The following is a 20,760-nucleotide window of genomic DNA, read 5'->3' on the forward strand; positions in this document are numbered from 1 at the left end:
GGGCGACAAAGAAAAAAAGAGAGACAATGAAACCTTTGTTATTAGTTACCATCCTTTCAATCACTGTCTAATGTAATTAGAAGAAAGAAATATACCTTTAAAGGAATAATTGGGCCTGCTGGACAAGCCATTACAATTATTATTCTCTATCAGTTCTCCTTGGTTATGACTCCTTGATTACATTTAGGGTGAGATGAATTTTAAAAGAAAACACTCATTCAACTTTTTCTAATTAAAAAAAAAAATGGTTGTTGAAAATAGATGGTGGGTAATAAAAGAAGATCCTCCCCAGACCCAACCCATAGTCCTGTCTTTCCTATATGTTTCTCTTAAGCTCTTTCCTATATATTCACACACATACACACACACACACACACACAAAGTCCCCTACATACAAATGAGTTCTGTTCCAAGAGCACGTTCGTAAGTCCAGTTTGTTTGTAAGTCCAACAAAGTCAGCCTAAGCGCCCAACTAACACATTCGGCTATATAGTACTGTAATGTAATAGGTTTATAATACTATTCACACAAATAATACATAAAAAACAAACACAAAAAATAAAGAAAACATTTTTAATCTTACAGTACGGTACCTTGAAAAGTACAGTAGTCAGTACAACAGCTGGCATACAGGGGCTGGCATCGAGTGAACAGGCAAGAAGAGTTACTGACTGGAGGAGGGAGAGGAGGAGGGAGATGGTAGAGCTGATGGATCATCAGCAATAGGAGACGGAGGGCAAGCTGCAGTTTCACTCACGCCTGACGTTGATGGCACAGGGTTTGGTTCCTTGCTGGATTCAGTACTGTTTATAAAGATACTGTACTACTGTACTCTATACAGTACTGTACAGTACAGTACACAAAAGCACAACCACTTGTAGAGGATGCACACATGTGACAATGTACGCCAGACACGTGAACTAACTTACGTGATTGGACATGCAAACACACGCTCGCATCTTTGAAAGTTCACAACTTGAAGGTTCATATGTAGGGGACTTTCTGTACATACATGTATACACCCCAGACTGCAAAAGACATTTAGGTGGTGTTGGTCTTATGGCCAATACTACACCCTTCAGAGACAAATGGCTGATCTAATCCTGGCCCAGTGCTGACAGATCTTGGGAAATGCCTGTTACATCCTTTGGAAGAGTTCTATAAACAAGCATTGTGGTTACCACCAGCATGGAGTCTCAATTTCAGACTTTTTGAGTAATTCACTTAGGCAAGCCTTCCCAAACCAAGTGCAAACAAGAGGCCTGATGACCCTGGTGACTGTTAATGGAGCCTTTGGCCTCACAGTCACCTGTTTTATTCCAACCCCAGCCGGTCGGAATGTAAGTTTGTTTATATCTCATTCCTTCCTACTTACAGATGTTCTTCCAGCTGGTGGGAAGGCTGACCGAGTTTACATATCTCTTTGCCTTTCTGAAGATGCAAGAAAAAGTCATCCACCATCAAAGAGCACTAGAGTAACATTAATGTTGTCTGTGTTTGTCTGGGGAGAGTGAAGTTGCAGTTGGGTCTGCATAGAGCCAGGAAGGAGGACACAGATCAGATTGTGTAGAATGAGGTGAGGAGTAGACGGAGAGAGGACCAATATGAATATTTTTACAAACTAATAGTCAGCTGGTCTTTGCCTCGATAAAGGGCTAGGAGGCAAGAGAAGAAGTTGAGTCAGATAGTTTGTCCCTAGGAAAGAAAGAGATTGTTTCAGAGCGAGCTCTGGGAGTAGGAAATGAGGCCATTATTAATGCTTAGACTATAATGGGTCAGCTTAGTCGCACTGTTTTGGAATTTCAGGGCAATTAAAGGAAAAGAATAGGGTTCATATATGAGCAAGAAGCTAGGAAAAAAGAGCTTGATTCCTGGGTGAGATATGAATGAGGAAGTGCCAATGGAGGGGCTTTGAAAGTTTGTTTGAGTTAAGCTTTGTCAGGAGACTAGGAATTAAGACTGTGCCTTCTGTACTTTGTTTCTGCTGAGAGATTTCCAATCAGCATCATAAAAAAATTATTTGCGTTATTACTGATCAAACTGGGTGTTTGCTCTCCAGGAAATGCCTGGAAGAGTGAGAAATGAGAGCATCAGGGCTAAAAGCTTAAGGTTAGGTCTTTAGGAAAAACCCTCTTAAGTCCCTTATGAAGAAATGCCAGCATGTGTGTGCCCCATTTATGTATCATGTCACCTGTACACAAACACACACACTCAGGGTTTAGTTGAAGTTCCTCCTTATAGTCCCTGCTTGGCTGTTAGTGGCCTAGAAACCTAAGTTGGGTGTGCTACATCTGTGACACCCTCCTTTTCTCAGTCACAGAGGATCCCAGCAAACGCCCGTTAAACGTTAGCCTCAGTTGCAGTAGATCGGCTCCTTCACAGATGTAATTTTCAGGTAAAGGCTCCTGCCTCTTCCTAATTGTGGAATATCCAGATGAAGCATTGTCAGCATGAGCCACAAGGTCTGAAAATCAGCATGAAAGAACTTCCGTTTCTGATTTCAAGGTTTGAGGCTGGTGATGGAATAAAAGCTGTGTTGGTAGAACAATTTGGGTCACAAAGCTGTTAGTACCCAGAAGCACTACATTCATTTTGAAAAGGGGAAAAGAAAATCCATGCATACTAATTTAGCTTCCCTAAATTTGCCATTCTTCAGTTCTGCCCTGGAGATTTATTTAGGTCAGGGTTTTTGGTTAGATCTCTCACTCCCCCAGGAGACTGAGATGATTATTTAAAAGCTCAGTTCTGAGGAAGAATCCCAGAGATTCGACTGATGTGTTCAGTTTCTATTATAACCTCATGAGGAAAAACATTTTTTTGACTGAAGTGTAGTTCCTAGACCCAGATACGCAAACCCACCCTACAAGACAAATAAAGAAAAAATATATAAATTGCGAGCTGGTAGATTCATATTTAACACTGTTTAGAGGATGCTAATAAAACTCTTGCCCTCATTTTGCCTAGCATGAGATTGATCATCCCAGAGAGGTTTAAAATTTATACCACATTCATCGTGTTCTTTCATTCTTTCTAAATGCAATTCAGATTTCAAAGTGTCATTTCAGAGCAGGGCTATATTAGGACCAGGTTAAGTCAAAACTAACCAGGAATGTCCTGTCACTTCCAGATTAAATTTCCTGGTTTGCTTTTCCCTCTGGATCTCTGTGCTAAGGAATATTAGAAACCTTTCCATAACCCTATCTTAGACTTTATCCTCCCAACTTTAAACATTCTAATAGTATGAGCAATAGAAATATGACACAATTTTTTTAAAAAAACATAGAACTGAAATAAACATGCATGCAAGTCCCATGTCTTAGATGCTATGTAATAGGAATAAACTTTAACGTTGGAAAGTAGATGTTCCTTTACAGAGTCAGATTACTAGTACTACTATTATCATTATTGTTACTATTAATATTATTTACCTTTTCATAATGCAAATGAAGGTAAAAGGAGGAAATAGGTGTAGGGGATTGCTTTGAATGACATAAATACAGATATTATAAAGTTAATGGTTTTTATTTTCAGTATCACTAATTCACTAGTTCTAGAACTTTTCAATAATAACACTACAACAGAGGATAACTAGTACAATAATATCATAGTAGGTTGAGAAGCCTGAACAGATAAAACACACGCACACAGATACCCCCAAAACAGATTTTGAGTTAAGGTTTCAGTTCCTATTTCTTAATAAGTTCATATGTAAGTAAATATTGAGCCCTTTATAAACATAATCTATTTCAATCCTCGCAACTACCCAAGCAGGTATTATTATTGCCATGTCATGGATAAGGAAAATAAGATTTGAAAATAAAGTAACTTTTCCAAGGTAAAGCAGCAAGTAAATGGCAGTTTCGGGATTCAAATCTGGACCTTGACTCTAAAGTTGACTTTCTTATCATTATAATAAGCAAACTTTCTCCAGGATTATTTCACTTTTAAAATCTTAGTTACATAATATTTAATATCAACAAGAAAATATATGTGAATATAAATTATAAAGTATAATGATATAGCAGCCACTAACCCAAAACCCAGCTGAATAACTAGAATTACCTTTCCTGTTAAAGCTACCCATACACTCTTACCTAGCTCATCTCCTTGCCTTACCCCAGAGGCTATCACAGTCCTGAATGTTGAATTTATTATTCCCTTCATATTTTATGAAATTTTTTTTACCATGTAAGCACTTTATTTTTAATGTTGATATTTTACCCAACATTGTTTCAAAGATTTGTCCATGTTGTTGCATGTAGCTATGGCTCACTTGTTTTCACTGCTGTGTAATATTCCACTGTATAAATATGCCATTTTAAAAGATCTATTCTCCAGTTGATGGACGTTTAGGTTATTTCCAGTGTTTCCTAATACAATGTTACTGTAAGCATTCTTGAGTTTTCTAGATGCACAGATGCAAGAGTTTCTCTAGGGAACAAATCTCAGAGCAGAAGAATTACTGGATCATAGCATAGTCAGTATTCAGCTTTAAAATGAATGTAAAATTGCTTTCCTAGGAGGTTGAACCAGCAATATATATGGGTTCTCATCTTTCCAACACTTGGCATTGCCAGACTTTTCCATTGTAAATCTAGTATATGTAAAGTGGTAGCTAATTATGGTCTTGACTTGCATTTTTTTATTGCTAACTACTTTAAGCATTTTTTCATGTGTTTATTCACTATTTGTTTTCCTTGCCTTTCATATCTTCTAATTTAATTAATTTGTGCTCTTTTCTTTATTAATCCCTTTGTTTTGCCTTCTTTGAGTTCATTCTTTTGTTCTTTTTATAAACTGGGTGCTTGGGACTTCCCTGGTGGTGCAGTGGTTAAGAATCCACCTGCCAATGCAGGGGACACGGGTTTGAGCCCTGGTCTGGGAAGATCCCACATGCCACAGAGCAGCTAAGCCCTGTGTGACACAACTACTGAGCCTGCTCTCTAGAGCCCTCGCATGGCAACTACTGAGCGTGCAAGCCACAAGTACTGAGCCCGCGTGCCGCAACTACTGAAGCCCGCGCACCTAGAGCTCATGCTCTGCAACAAGAGAAGCCACTGCAATGAGAAGCCTGTGCACCACAACGAAGAGTAGCCCCCCGCTCGCTGCAACTAGAGAAAGCCTGTGCGCAGCAACGAACACCCAACGCAGCCAAAAATAAAATAAAATAAATAAATTTATTAAATAAACTGGGTGCTTAATTAATATTTAGCCTTTCTTCTTTGCTAATACAAATAATTTAGCTATATATTTCATCAAATACTGGTTTCCATTATATTTCACAATTTTAAATATGCATTACTTTCACTATCATTCAGTATTAAATTTTTTTAGTATAATTTCTCCTTGAATCATGAGATATTAATAGTTTTTTAAATTATAAGTAAAAATATTTAAAATATATATTGACATTACTGATTTCTAACTTAATTGCATCTTGGCCAGAGAATGTGGCTGTTCTGGTTATCTATTTCTGTACAACAAACTACCCCAAGACAGGGGCATAGAGTAATGGCAATCACTCATGCATTTTCCTCATGGATCTGGGAGTTGACTGGACTCAGCTAGGCATTCCTAGGCATTCCTCAGGGTCTGTTGGGCAGTTGCAGTCAGATGGTAGTGGAATTAGGATCTCCATTCACATGACTGGTGCCTGGGCTGGGAAAACTCAAAACAGCTGTGGGCTGAAACAGCTGGATTTCCTCTGGCATCTCTCACTCTCTGGCCTTTCCATTTGGAGGCTCTAGGGACTCAGGGTAGCCAAACTTCTTATGTGGAAGACTCCAGAGGGAGCAACTGTCCAAGAAAAACTTGCTGAAGCTACATGACCTTCTCTAACCCACCTTGGAAGTAAAGCAGAAGCCCTTGTGCCACATTCTAGTCATTGAAAGTCACACGGACTGCCTGGGTTCCAGGAGAGGAGACACTGATTCCATCATTTGATGAGAGGATTACAAAAGGTTTTGTGGCATGTTTTAAAACCACCACAGGAATTGATATGATACCACTTCTTTAAAATGTGTTGAGATTTGCATTATGGCTTAGTATTTATATGGTCAGTGGTTTTGTTTTGCTTGTTTGGTCTTAATATTGCAGTGTTGAGAATGTATATGTTCTTACTGATGGGTACAGATATATCTATATGTGGTCATTAAAACTTTCTTATTTTACTTTTTTTTTTTTTGTCTATTCAACCTATCCAGAATAGGTTTCAAGTCTGTTGAAATCTCTCACCAATATGATATTTGTCAGTTTTTTCCTCTAATTCTACCAATATTTGCTTTGTAAATTTTGAGATTATTTTATTAGAGGCACACAACTTCAGAATCACTTTATTTTCCTCATTAAATGAGCTTTTTAGTGCTGTGTGGTAACTCTTCACCATTTATAGTCCTTTTTGAATTAAAGCCTTTTATTTCTATTTATGTAGCTACCCTAATTTTTTTTTTGCTTAGTATTTGGTTGGTATATTCTTTTCTATGCTTTTACTTTAAGCCTTTCCATGTCCCAACATTTTTAATGTAGCTCAAATAAACAATATATAGCTGGATTTTTATTTTTAGGAGACCAGTGTAATCTATAAATTTCAGCTTTTAAGTGGCAACTTGAGACCGTTTATAACTATTATTACTGATAAATACTGACATATTTGAACATATATGCCCCCTTATTTTGTGTTTTTCATTTGTCCTGCTCTCTCCCATGTCTTTATGCTCTGCCTTTTTTGCCTCAAAACATTTAAAAATCTTTGTTTCCAGTTTTTCCCTATACTAATTTAGAAGTAATGGACTATTTCTAATCTAGAGATTATTCTTGAAATTTTGCTATGCATACTCAGTAAATAAACACAAGGACCTTAGAACACTCTACTCCAGTTATTCCTTCCTGACTTATTGTTGTCTCTAGAATTGTCTTTTTTTAAGCTCCACAAATTAAACTTGTTATTATTATTAATAATATTTTTATTTTCCATAGAAGATTTTTTTCCCCAATTTACCTGCATTTTACCAGTTTCTTTGCTCTCCATTCTTTCTTGAATCTCAGATTTTAAGGTCATTTTCCCTTTTCTTTTCTTTTTTTTTTTTTTTTGCGGTACGCAGGCCTCTCACTGCTGTGGCCTCTCCCGTTGCGGAGCAACAGGCTCTGGATGCGCAGGCTCAGCGGCCATGGCTCACGGGCCCAGCCGCTCCGCGGCATGTGGGGTCTTCCCAGACCAGGGCATGAACCCATGTCCCCTGCATCGGCAGGCGGACTCTCAACCACTGCGCCACCAGGGAAGCCCCCCCCCTTTTCTTTAAGTATATCTTTCCAAATATCCATTAGTAAAGTTGTATTGGTTGTTAACTCCCTCTATTCTTATTTATCTGAAAATGTTTTTTACCTTCATTCTTAAAAGATTGTTTTTCTGGGCACATACTTCAAAGTTAACTTCTCTCTCTCTCTTTTTCTTGCTGTGTGTGTCTCAACTTGAATATATTCCAATGTTCTCTGACTTGCATTTTTGCTGTTGTGAAGTATGCCATCAACCTAATTGCCATTTTCTGTAGGTGACCTCTCTTTTCTCTCAAGTGCTTTTAAGATTGCTTCTTCTTATAGTATTCTGTAGGTTCACTAAATGGTGTCTGGGTGTGGATTTCTTTCTATTTATTCTGCTTGGTATACTGTGTGCCTCCTGTGCTTATGAATTCATGTCTTTCATCAGTCCTGAAAAATCCTCAGTCACTATGAACTCAGACATTGCCTCTGTGCTCCATTCTCTATATTCGCTTCTTCTGGGACACCCAAAACACTTATGTTTGACCTTATCATTTGATATTCCATGTTCACCTAAAGGCTCTTTTATATTTTTTAATAGGCTTTATATTTTCCAGCAGATGTAGGGTCACAATAAAATTGAGAGGAAGGGGAAGAGATTTCTCATATAACTCCAACCCCTCCCCACATGTATAGCCTCCCCCTTTATCCACATCCCTCACCAGAGTGGTACATTTACAGCAACTGATGAACCTACATTGACACATCATTATTACCCAGTGTCCATAGTTAACATTGGGGTTCACTCTCGGTGTTGTACATACCATGAGTTTGGACAAATGTTTGATGATATGTATCCACCATTATAGTATCATACAGAGTAGTTTTATTGCCCTAAAAGTCTTCTATACTTCACCTGTTCATTCCTCTCTCCCTTCTATCCCCTGGCAACTACTGATCTTTTTACTGTTTTCATAGTTTTGCCTTTTCCAGAATTTAAAATAATTGGGCTATAAAAGGGAAAAAAACATGTTTGGGAGGTGGGAGAAGGAAGGTGAGAGAAGAAAAAGATAAGAAGAAAATACAACAAAATATCTTGCTCAGTTACTGAATGTTATGGGAAATGAAATTTATATTTAAGAGCACTATGCAAATAAAGAGTATTGTTACACACCAAACAGATTAGATAACGGCTCAGATGCAGCAGATTGTAGTGCATAAAAACAAGACAGCCAGCACACGCATTGTCATCTTTTTATCAGTTTGGTAGTTGTTTTAAAACTGTTTGTGTCACTGTGAGGAAAGGCATGGGTCCAAAATGTTCTATCAATAATACTTTGGGATGGTGGTTTTGTATTCTTTTATAATAATCACAGTAGGTTTCTTGGAAGGGAGAACAAATTTAGAAGAGTGACTAAGTGTATGAAAAGTGGAAAATTACTCTTCGTGAAAAGTGTGAAAGAAATCACACAAATAGAAACATTCCATTTAAAAATCCAGGTGGGGGACTTCCCTGGTGGTCCAGTGGTAAAGAATCCACCTTACAACACAGGGGACGTGTGTTTGATCCCTGGTCAGGGAAATAAGATCCCACGTGCCATGGGACAATTAAGCCCACGCACCACAACTACTGATTTCGCATTCCTCAACTAGAGAGCCTGTGTGCCACAAACTACAGAGCCCATGAACCCTGGAGCCCGTGTGCCGCAGCATAAGATCCCACATACCTCAACGAAGATCCTGATTGCTGCAACTAAGACCCGACGCAGCCAAAAATAAAAATAAAGTTAAACAAATAAATAAATAAGTAATAAATCTTAAAAAAATAAAAATAAAAATCTGGATGGGAAGATTAAAATCAAAATATGATTGGCAAATTAGAGCAATGACACAGAAAAAAAGGAAAAGGAAGAGGTCATTTTTAAGAAGGTCATTTGGGTGCAGCGCCTTGAAATTCTACCAAACTAAACTGCATGGCCTGAATTTCATGAGCAAGTATAGGGACCACACCACATACCTCGTGAGGCCTCAGTGATAGTCAAGATATTTGTCCAAGAAGGAGAAAAGCTTTATGGATTTCTGAGAACAGGCAGGCAGATTCTTAACCATTGCTCCACCGGGGAAGTCCTGGAAATTATCATTCTAATTTTTTTAAATTAGAGAAACGAGCTCTCATGGGAAAAGAGTTCTAACACAGCAGATGCAGTCCTGGGATTTGCAGCAGCATGCTTAGTGGGGCATCATGTTCTGTTTTGAATTGGTATGAGGCATGGTGGCTGACAGAGTGGATGCTTCTTCCTTTCTACCATTTTTTTTAATTAGTAGAGTTTTTGAAGGTTGGATATGTTAGAGCCCTATACAAGGAAGTGAATGTGAATATAAGTTCAGGTTTACGCTGTAAATCAGGACAAACTAGAACCTATAGATGGCTGAGGGGACCGGAGAGAACATCTGGTCCAATCCCCTCATTTTACATTCTAGGAAAGGCGAGACCTGAAATCCTGCTCCAAGCTCACATAGTTTGACTTTAAAGCCCTCGTCATGATTATCATTGCAGAGAGACCCAGATTCTCAGTTATTAGCAGTGTGAAATCAAGCAAGCTACTAAGTAACCTCTCTGAGTTAAATACCTTATCTGTGATAATGTTTACCTCCAAATTATATTATGTCTTCAACCTAAAATCCTTAGCTAGATGATCCAGTATCCTTGTTTTGTCATCTAAATTATACCTATTTTTATTTATATGTAATAAAGTATAATACTGATATATTATATATATCTAATATATATAATTTTTTTTTTTTTTTTTTTTTTTGCGGTACGCGGGCCTCTCACTGTTGTGGCCTCTCCCGTTGCGGAGCGCAGGCTCCGGATGCGCAGGCTCAGCGGCCATGGCTCACGGGCCCAGCCGCTCCGCGGCATGTGGGATCCTCCCAGACCGGGGCACGAACCCGTGTCCCCTGCATCGGCAGGCGGACTCTCAACCACTGCGCCACCAGGGAAGCCCTAATATATATAATTTTAAAAATAAACCAAGGAACAAGCGATATTATTATGTGAGCAACTCAAGGTCACTGATAGTATCTGTGACCAGGTCAGGAACATGATTTATATGAGCATTCTTTCTCCTACACATGCATGGACTTAAGGACCCTCAAAGATTCATTTTTCTAACTCAGACCCGGAGCACTCAGTTCTGAAATTTACCTTTATTATATGTTTGTTTTGTCAACCCATCAAAAAGATAACAGTAATCAGCACAGAAATAGCTGTGAGTCCAACAGTAGAATATTTGTATAGGAGAGAGCCAATCTACTCTGTCTTCTGATAAATCTTCAATCACCAGTCTTTCACAATTCATGATTCTTATTGCCAGGGCTATTTTTAAAATGTCTAATTTGGTGCCTTGCAGTTCCCCCCAGTACAGCTTAATTCAGCTGAATCCATGAGAGATAATTGACTGAGTTAGTTATTCATGAAAAGCCAAGCTTGACAACTTACTGCAGCTTCATTCTCCTGTTAGCCATTAAAGTAAGTTGATGATCTGGAGCTGTGTAGGGGTTTCCAGAAATAACACTATAATGGCCAACATGCTGTATTAGCAGCTGAGAAAGAGAATTGTTTATTATTTTTCAGGCAGTTGCCCAAACCCATGCCATAGTATTTTTATTTTAGGACCCAATCTGCTATGAAGAAAAGCAACACATTACATCTCAAGTGAACACAAAACATCTCCTTAGTAAAAACAAACTCATGAGTGATTTCACACAGATTTTCAAAACTATGGAAACTCAATGCCCCTAGGTCTCCAACTTTTACACTGACCCTGCCAGCCTTTTGCAATCTTTATGGAGGCCTTACTCTATATACGGCACCTGTGTGTGATGCTAGAGTAGATAGATAAATCAAATAAGACACCTAGAATATTTCTTTGAGTAAATAATGAAACCTATAACTAAAGCAAAACATCCTACCTGTTAAGTGACCTTGTTTTGCAAATTGATTTTGTGTCTTAGCATTTTTGGCTTCAAACCGCATAGAGAAAACTACCGAGTTAATCATTAAAAAAAACAAATAAAATCTTTGAATTTTGTTTGAATCTTGTTAATTTTTTAATATCATAAATAAACAAGCTTAAAAGGCAGATAACAAACTAGTAAAAATATTTTTATAACAAATGACAAATGGTTAATATTGCTAAGAAAAGACAAAATGCTTAATCAAAAACATGCTATGAGATTAAATAGGCAAATCCTAAAATTACCACTGGTTAATAAATATGAAAATACTCAACCAGTATAACAAAAGGAATGGACACAAAAGGACAAATACTGTATGATTCCAGTTATATGAGGTACATAGAATAGTTAAATTCCTAGAGACAGCAAAGTAGAAGAGTGGTTACCAGGGACTGGGGAAGAGAAGAATGGGGAATTATTATTAAATAGAAACAGAGCTTCAGCTGGGAAAGATGAAAAAGTTTTGGAGATGGATAGTGGTGATAGCTACACAATGAAATAAATGTACTTAATGCCATTGAAATGTACACATAAAAATGGTTAAAATAAATTTTGTTATGTATGTTTTACTACAATAAAAATTTTATCCCATTTAGTATTCAAACAAATATAGACTTAAACAATAATGAGATAATATATTTTTGCTTATTAAATTAGCAATAGAAATGGAAATTATAATGCTGACAATACTTAACGTGAAGAGAAATAGGTACATTCAAACACTGGTAAAAATGTAAAATAGGTACCTACTTTCTAGTTCAGAAATATATATCAAATGTCCTAATATCCTTTGACCTCTTAAGTCAAAGTAAGTGAATTAGCCTAAGGAAATTATCATTCTTTTTTTCTAAATTTCTTTTTAAAATTTATTTATTTTTGGCTGTGTTGGGTCTTCGTTGCTGCGCGCGGCTTTCTCTAGTTGCAGTGAGCGGGCGCTACTCTTTGTTGCGTTGCACAGGCTTCTCATTGTGGTGGCTTCTCTTGCTGCAGAGCATGGGCTCTAGGCACGTGGGCTTCAGTAGTTGTGACGCACGGACTTCAGTAGTTGTGGTGCGCGGGCTCAGTAGTTGTGGCGCACGTGCTTAGTTGCTCCGCGGCATGTGGGATCTTCCTGGAATAGGGCTTGAACCCGTGTTCCCTGCATTGGCAGGTGGATTCTTAACCACTGCGCCACCAGGGAAGTCCCAGAAATTACCATTCTTGCTCTTTAAAATTTATTATACAAGGATGTTCACTAAAGGAAAAATGGTGAAAAATTTAAAGTTCAACATTTAACTTATTTGTTGCGTATCCATAAGAAGGAATATGAAGCAACTATAAAAAGCTCTATTCCTCAATACAGCAATATTTTAAGTGCAATAAAATATTACAAACAATATATTCTATGATCCCAATGCTGTACCATAAACGTATCTGTCCTAAAAAATGGACTGAGGGCTTCCCTGGTGGCGCAGTGGTTAAGAATCCTCCTACCAATGCAGGGGACATGGGTTCAAGCCCTGGTCCAGGAAGATCCCACATGTCGCGGAGCAAAAAGCCCGTATGCCACAACTACTGAGCCTGCATGCCACAACTACTGAAGCCCACGTGCCTAGAGCCCGTGCTCCACAACGAGAAAAAAGCCACTGCAATGAGAAGCCCGCGCACCGCAACAAAGAGTAGCCCCCGCTCGCCACAACTAGAGAAAGCCCATGCGCAGCAACGAAGACCCAACGCAGCCTAATTTTATTTATTTACTTTTTTTTTTTAAGACTGAGAAGAGAGACATAAAAATGTAAATCATCTGCAGTTGTCTCTGGTAGTGTGATTATGAGTTTTGTTTTTTCCTTTATACTTTCCCTATTTCCTAAACTTTTATTTTTTGCAGTACGCGGGCCTCTCACTGTTGTGGCCTCTCCCGTTGCGGAGCACAGGCTCCGGACGCGCAGGCTCAGCAGCCATGGCTCACGGGCCTAGCAGCTCCGCGGCATGTGGGATCTTCCCGGACCCGGGCACAAACCCTCGTCCCCTGCATCGGCAGGCGGACTCTCAACCACTGCGCCACCAGGGAAGCCCATCTTAAACTTTTTAACAATAAATATTTTATAATCATAAAAGTTAAATAATAAGAAAGCAAAATATTAAATATTATTAGTTCTTATAAAATAATGTCCATCCTCAGCTTTCAATAAATTATGTGCTACAGACTCAAAACAAAAAAAACTGTACAATTGATGATAATGTCAGAATAAACAAAGAATCAAAAGCATGCCATTAAAATTGGCTAGGGCTTCCCTGGTGGCACAGTGGTTGAGAGTCCGCCTGCCGATGCAGGGGGATGTGGGTTCGTGCCCCGGTCTGGGAAGATCCCACATGCCGCTGAGCGGTTGGGCCCATGAGCCATGGCCACTGAGCCTGCACGTCTGGAGCCTGTGCTCCACAACAGGAGAGGCCACAACAGTGAGAGGCCCACATACCGCAAAAAATAAAATAAAATAAAATAAAATAAAATAAAATAAAATAAAATTGGCTAATTCAGTGGGAAAGTAGCCCAGTTTCTTTTGTGGATTCAAAAAGGATTGCGATTTTTACTTTTCTCTGGCCTGATATTTGTGTTGTCAGAGGCCACTTGAAAGAATCAGAGCAGTCCTTGGTGAAGCTCAGACGGCAGTGGGAGGTGGTAGAGGCACTGACTAGGTGTCCCGGGGTCCCTTCTCTTTCATTTTGAGCTGTGAGGCTTTGGGCTGATCAGCTATCTAAGCTATTAAATGAAATAGGCTTTCAAAGGAGATTCTACTGTAAATATTGTAATTATCTCAGGAAAGCATGCCCACTGATTTACCAAATCAGGATTATGTCCAACCCACCAGTGAACTATGACAGAACTGTATCTATTTCTACTTTCTACCTAAGAGCTTTCTTCTCCAAGCCCTCTTTTTATATTCTTTTTTTGTCATTTGCTGATTTTTTTTAATTGAGATATAACTGACATATAACATTACATTAGTTTCAGGTGTAAAACGTAATGATTCAATATATGTATATATTGCAAAATGATCACCACAGTAAGTCTAGAATAAGTCTAATTAACATCTATCACCACACATCATTGCAAAAAAATTTTTTCTTATGGTTAGAGCTTTTAACATCTACCCTCTTAGCAACTTTCAAATATGCAATACGGTGTTATTAACTATAGTTACTATGCTCTACATGACATCCCAGGATTTATTTATTCCTGTTCAATTTTGTTTCTTCAGCACACTGCCTTTCTAGGGTTTAATAAATTGTTGTTGAATGATAAAAGTTCTGTGCCAGGCTAGATCGTATTTGGGGCTTAAGTGATTATTCAGAAAGTAGATTTATATCACATTTATGCAGGGACTCCCCCCTCTGAACTAAAACTATCACTGACAGATTAGGTTAACCTTCCCCATATTTTTAACTTCACGTGTTCAAAAGATGTAGTCAGAAAAAGTTCTGACTGAATAAGAGAGCTATTCTAGGTAGAATTAAAAGAAGGCTAATTTATCTCACCTCCTAAACCCTTGCTTTTTCTCCTCTTTCACCATCCTACACCCCTGGCATCTGGGTTTCAAATATTTTTGAAAAGGCTAAATACCAGGGTAGATGGTGGGGAAAGAACCCAGACTTGGTTCATGGAAGCTTAACCATAAATGAATGTTTTAAAGACAACCATTAAATTTCAAATTTAATTATTTCTCTGAACTGGATACTGTTTACAAATTATTTTAACAACTTTCTACTGTTTGTCATATTTCCTTTGAACATTACAAATAAAAAACTATTTTCCGCACTCATTTCACAATGCTCCATTGAACACAAATTATATTACAACATTTTCCAAGCATCAGTCTTTTAGTTCCTGTGGGAGAGAAATAAATTTCCAAAGAGATTGCTTGGCTCCTATCACTAGAGCAGAGGTTTAAACTAGTTGCCCCAGGGCTAAATGAAGCCCAAAGTTGAAATTACTTGGCATGTGTTTCAATTTTTTTTTTAATTAGTGCCAGCATCTAAAAACTGGGACGTGTGGTATAAAAATTTAGAAATCTATGGGCTCTTGAAAAACAATCTCTAAACCCAGAACAATGGGTTGCTGTGTTAACACAGCCAACAACCAAGTGAGCCTGAGCGGCAGTGCTTCTTGGAGGGCTTCTGGGTTCCTCACTTTTCACCATCCCACTGTGACTTGCTTCCCTCACCAGCATTACCTGCCCAAGTGCCTGTAGACACCTAAGTTTTATTCTTTTCTTTTTAATGGAAAAAATGTGGGAAAAAAATGCAAGAGGACAAATGCCCTTGGACAATATCAATGATATCTAATAGTAATCATTAAAATAGAGTAGGAACCAGAGAGTAGCCCACTTAGCCACTCAGCCTTCTGTCATGCAGCTTAGGAGTTTGCTCTGTGATTTTTGTGGCCTTGGTAATACAACACTTGAATGTGGAAACATCCATGTAGATGACAGGGCACAGCTATCCCTGTGAATAGCTTCCTGAAACTGATGCTCCAACTGAGAAGAGCATGGCAGGAAGTGAACAGCAGCAGCGCAGGTCCTCATGTCAACCCTTTTTCTGTTGTTTGTTTTAACCTCCACTGAGAGCAAATACTTAACAGCAGCAACAATAGTAGCAACAAAACTTGGTGTAATTTGTGACGGCTTTTTATTCTCATGTATTGAAGGGGTATCAGAAGACCATATATACTGCGGGCTGGGAAATGTGCTACATTCATCTCTGCCTCTTACAGTCTGGTGTTTCAATACCCAAATCTCATGTCATGCATCAGCTAACAAACCCAGTCTAATGGCATCTTCCAATGACAGACAAATAAAACCATGGGTGATGAGTTGAAGGTTACATGGAAAGGAAGGACTCTGCTCTGTCCTGGGGACCCTCTTTCATCTGGAAAGGACCACTGTTTGTTTAACTCTTAATGACTTTTCACTTCTTCCTTCCCCCAGTTTGTAAAGGCTCCTCAGATTCACAAAGGTTGAAGTCAAGGTCTTGTTTTGTTTTCATCTTCTCCTGGATGATTATTTAAATACTAATTGCATGGCTTAGTTTGATGTGCGCACTTAGTAATACATAATAATCATGTCTAGCCTTGTTGAGTGCTTCTTATGTGCTAAGCACTAATGTGCATGAGCTTTTTCAATCCTCATTAAAAACCTCACGAGATATGCACTGTTTAAACCTCTTTTTTCAAAGATGAAGAAACCGAAGTTTGGGAGGCTAAATAATATATTCATCACACAGCTGGTAAGTGGCCTGTTCCAAAAGTCCTGCTTTCAACCATATTCTACACGTGTAGCAGTTTTCAAAATGTAGCATGTCCACTTCTAACAGGAGTAAGAATTTAAAAAATAAAATTTGGGATTTGGCCCAGGTCACAGGCTGTGTCAATAAACCAAAGAATGGAAGAAAATGATGAGATTCAGGGAAGGTCAAATGCAGACCAATGCATCACCAAGGAAAATGTGTCGGGAATTATTAATATTACTAGGTGATGAGCAATCCATATAACACAAACCTCCAGAGAGATTGAATGAAATGAGAGAAGATCCAGAGGAGACAACCTCAGTGATCAAGGAAAAAGGAATGAGGCTTGAACAAGAAGAGACAAAAAGATTAGCAGGTTTTATTCTGGAAAGATGAATACTTAGTGGCAGGTTGTACATCAAGATTGCACAGACTCCTAGAAACCCAGTTCACTTAAAACACAACTTCACCCAGCTAATAATAAATATTAAGAATTTATTCTGAGAATTGATATGCTTTGGAGGAGATGCTTAGAATATCTATAACTTGGAGGTTTGGATTGTTAATAAATAAGGGACGTTAGTGTATAAGAGAAGTTTAGGTGGTATACTCCTATTTCCTAAGTTCGAAGTCCACACTGCAGCCTGAACGAAGATTTCAGAATGCAAATCTGATCCTGGGATGCCTTCTTCCTTTACAGTGGCTTCTCACTGTTTATTGCTGTTAAGGATTTTAAAAACTCTTCAACACAGGGCTTCCCTGGTGGCGCAGTAGTTGGGAGTCCGCCTGCCCATGCAGTGGACACGGGTTCGTGTCCCGGTCCAGGAGGATCTCACATGCTGCGGAGCAGCTGGGCCCGTGAGCCGTGGCTGCTGGGCCTGCGCGTCTGGAGCCTGTGCTCTGCAACAGGAGAGGCCACGGCGGGGAGAGGCCACGGCGGTGAGAGGCCTGCGTACCGAAAAAAGAAAAACAAAAAACAAAAAACCTCCTCAACACAGTCATGCAGGGAATTGAAAGTTGTTGCCTTTACTTTTCCAGTATCCCCTGAATCACATTCCCCCTTGCTGGCAACTGTGGGTGTTTGGACATTTCCTCCAGCTTCCGAATTTCAGAGGGAAGCTCCCTCTTCTTGTCTTCCTGGGCCAGGTCAGATCCCCACTTCCTGGGGCCCTCACAGCACCTCTTTTTCATAAGCCCCTGTTGCTCCCTCAGCAGATTAAACTCTGAGCAGGCAGAGGTGGGCCTGCCCTTGCTTATTTTGGTGTCCCCAGCAGTTCTAAGTAGGTAAAAGCCCTGGAAACACCTGTTAAGTAAAGGAGCCCCTCGCCCTCCAGAGATGCCACTCTTCAGAGCCCAATTCTGGTTTGGGTAAATTAGGAAGTCAGTGGTGAAATGAGTGTTTTTATTTTGTTTTTGAAAAAATGGGGTGAAAGAGTCTTGTGTATGTCAACTAAGACACAGCTATGAAATCAATACATTTTAAACTATAACCAAGAGACTAAATTCTCCCATTTGTATTTGACCCCACTTAAAAACAGACTGTGCTCCAAGCTTCCATATCCCCTCCCCTTTATATATCTCCATCTAAGACACTATATATATTCCACTTGTTTATTTTGTTTATTGTGCATCTTCCCCACTAGGAAGTAAACTCCAGAAGGGAAGGGATGTTTATATTTTTTGTTCCCTGCTGTATCTCCAGAGCCTAGAACAGTGTTTGGCACATGGTAAATAAATGCTCTGGTTATATTTGTTGAATGAATGAGTTTAGGTTAGTAGTTTTCTTTGCGCAGCGGTAATAGGCAGAAAGCATCAATTAGCCCCAAAGGAAATTTTCATGCAATCCTGGTCTGAGTTTTTAAAAATCTTACAAAGATTATAGTCAATTGTGATCTTTTAAAATGAGGCTTCCTTTTATATCAGGGGTCCTCAAATTGAAGTGCACCAGAATCACCTGAGGGCTTGTAAAAAATGCAGATTCTCAACATCAGAGATTCTAATTCTGCAGTCTAGAGTCCACTCTACTAGTTCCAGGAGCTGCACTGGGTTGTGGCCCAAGGGCCTTGGTTTGGAAAACACTGGTTCTGACTGCACACTGCAGAGTCAGCACGTGCTGAGTATAAGTTGTCCCTCTCTACCACAGTGTCAGTTATTTACATCTGCTCTGTACCCCTGTGCACCTTAGCAATGAATGATGAATGTCCCAGGGACAGGTACTCTCCTCCCCATTTTACACATGACGAAACACTGACTCACCCCTACTTCCCCACTTCGCCTCCGTTCCCAGGAATTTATGCGGTTCCCATCAGGAGGAAAGGCAGAATAACAGAGTTAAAAAAAAAAAAAAAGTGTGCAAAGCTACCAAGAAAACGATGAGGGGGAAAGTGCGCGGTGTCCCAGCGTGGAGCCCAGACCTCCCCAGCAAGTAAATGCCTCCTGGGTCCAACCTTTGTCTTGCCAATAGTTGGAGAATTTTAGGGGCTTCCCCCTGCAGACTTGCAGCCTGGAGGAAAGCATTCCAGCCCCTGGCGGAGGAGGAGCGGGGCGGGGCGGAGCTAGGAGGGGCGGGGCCAGGGGACTGCCTGAGGCGGTGGCGGGGAAGCCGGGCCGCAGGGAGGAGGGGAGGGGAGGTGTCTGAGCTCGAGGTGGGGGCGGGGCTGGGAGAGCGGGGTGGGGCCTGAGGCCTGCGAGAGGCTGCTGCTGGCTACCCTGGCAGCAGGGAGGAGGCGACGCGCAGGGCCTGGTCCCTCCACTCAGGGGTGGGCGCTGCGGGAGGGCGCGGCCGGCTGGCTACGCGGGAGGCAGAGCGCTCCAGCGGCTCGTGCGAGGGCGCTTCGCTCTGGTCCTGGCCATGGCCGAACTCCCGGGAAGCCAGCGCTGCCGGGCTTCTCGCCCAGCTCCCTGAGCGCTCTCCCTTTTCGATCTCGGACAGACACCAAGTTCTTTCCGGAGTGGCGAGTAAGGATGCGCTGAGGACCGCTGGGTCGCGCGTCTCGGGTGCCGCCGTGGGTCCGGGCGCCGGAGCCGAGCTGCGTGGGGCTGCCTCGATTTCCCCACTGCGCGCCCGCCGTCCCCCGCCGCGCTTGATGTGCAGAGAGAAGCCGGACACCATGATCCTAACACGTAAGCTAGACTTATGCCTTGCCGTCAGGCCGGCCGCAAGAGCCAGCTGCGGAGGGGACCCGCCGCGGAGGAAATGTCACCCTGCCTTGTCAAGTCAGTGCCTGACGTTCTGTGCTTTTGCGGCGCTTTCCGAGGAGGCTCGGAACCGAGTCGCCCGAGTTTCTTGGAGTGGAGGTGGTGGAGTGTGGGGAAAACAAGGGTCGTAGTTCAGGGAGGGAGGTCTTAATCTCGGGTAATGACCCCTGGGGGGCGCGGGCCGGCACGCCCGGTGAGCTCCGGGAAGGGCTGCGGGCTGGAAGGCGACCGTGACTGATGAAGTGAGACCCACAATAACTTCCCGCCCGAACTGGGGGCGCAGGGCCGGTCCGGGGTCGCAGGACCCGTTGGCTTCCTGCCCAGCTGCGCTGGCGGCCCTTCTATTCTTATTCTAAATCCCAGGCGGTGGCCTCTGGCTCTGAGGGTCGCGGCGCGATCTTCTTTCTACTCTCTTCCCTTCGAGGACCGTTCCGGGCTCGGTACTTGCTGTCCTTCACCATAGAAGTCCAAAATCAGCGTTGACTCCCTTGAGAATCTTATTGAGGGATGTTTAGACCGTAGTGACCCTTGGAAAGTTTTTTTTTTAACTACTTTAAATTCACCAAAAAATTGTTTTAATTTCCAGCCGTCTCTGTTCAAGTATTTTAGACGCTGGAAAATAACTCAGGCTTAGCCAGGAAAGTCTCGCTTTGGTGGCTCTCGACCCCTGGAGAATGTTGGAGGTGTTTAGCCAGTCCAACATGTGGGGCGCCTGCTGGAAGGCTATGCCTTCACGTGCTGGGGAGTTGGATTGGGTTTCCTAAAATGCCCCATGGAGACGCCCACGCCCTTGGCTCCGGAGGAGGCGCCCGCGCGCCGAGAGTCCCGGGGCCGGCGAAAGGAAGGAAGCGCACCGCGCGATCCGGCTTTTTCCGTAGCGAGGCGACGGCCTTTTGGACCCCTGCCCCCCTCTGTGTCCCTGTCCGCACCTCCAACGTCGCGGGCCGAGCCTTTGATCCTTCGAGAGGAGTTACACCTCTGGCCACGGCAAACCGACGCCGCCACGTATAACTTACTGTCTCCGCG

General features: G+C 41.2%; 1 protein-coding gene across 7 annotated transcripts in view; it reads left to right on the forward strand.

The window, feature by feature from the left end:
• DLC1 (DLC1 Rho GTPase activating protein) overlaps positions 1-20,760 on the forward strand; it is a 407,252-nt gene that overhangs the window by 341,635 nt on the left and 44,857 nt on the right. Inside the window, exon 1 of one of the 7 annotated variants that reach the window (XM_060085712.1) lies at positions 19,245-19,659. The exons of the other annotated variants lie outside the window; for them this stretch is intronic. Within the exon in view, the coding sequence (XP_059941695.1) occupies positions 19,623-19,659 (37 nt within the window). The 5' untranslated portion in view covers positions 19,245-19,622. Of the gene's footprint in view, positions 1-19,244; positions 19,660-20,760 lie in introns of those variants that run through there. 7 annotated transcript variants of the gene reach the window in all.

Source organism: Mesoplodon densirostris, chromosome 20 (assembly GCF_025265405.1).
Source record: "Mesoplodon densirostris isolate mMesDen1 chromosome 20, mMesDen1 primary haplotype, whole genome shotgun sequence".
Classification (NCBI taxonomy): domain Eukaryota; kingdom Metazoa; phylum Chordata; class Mammalia; order Artiodactyla; family Ziphiidae; genus Mesoplodon; species Mesoplodon densirostris.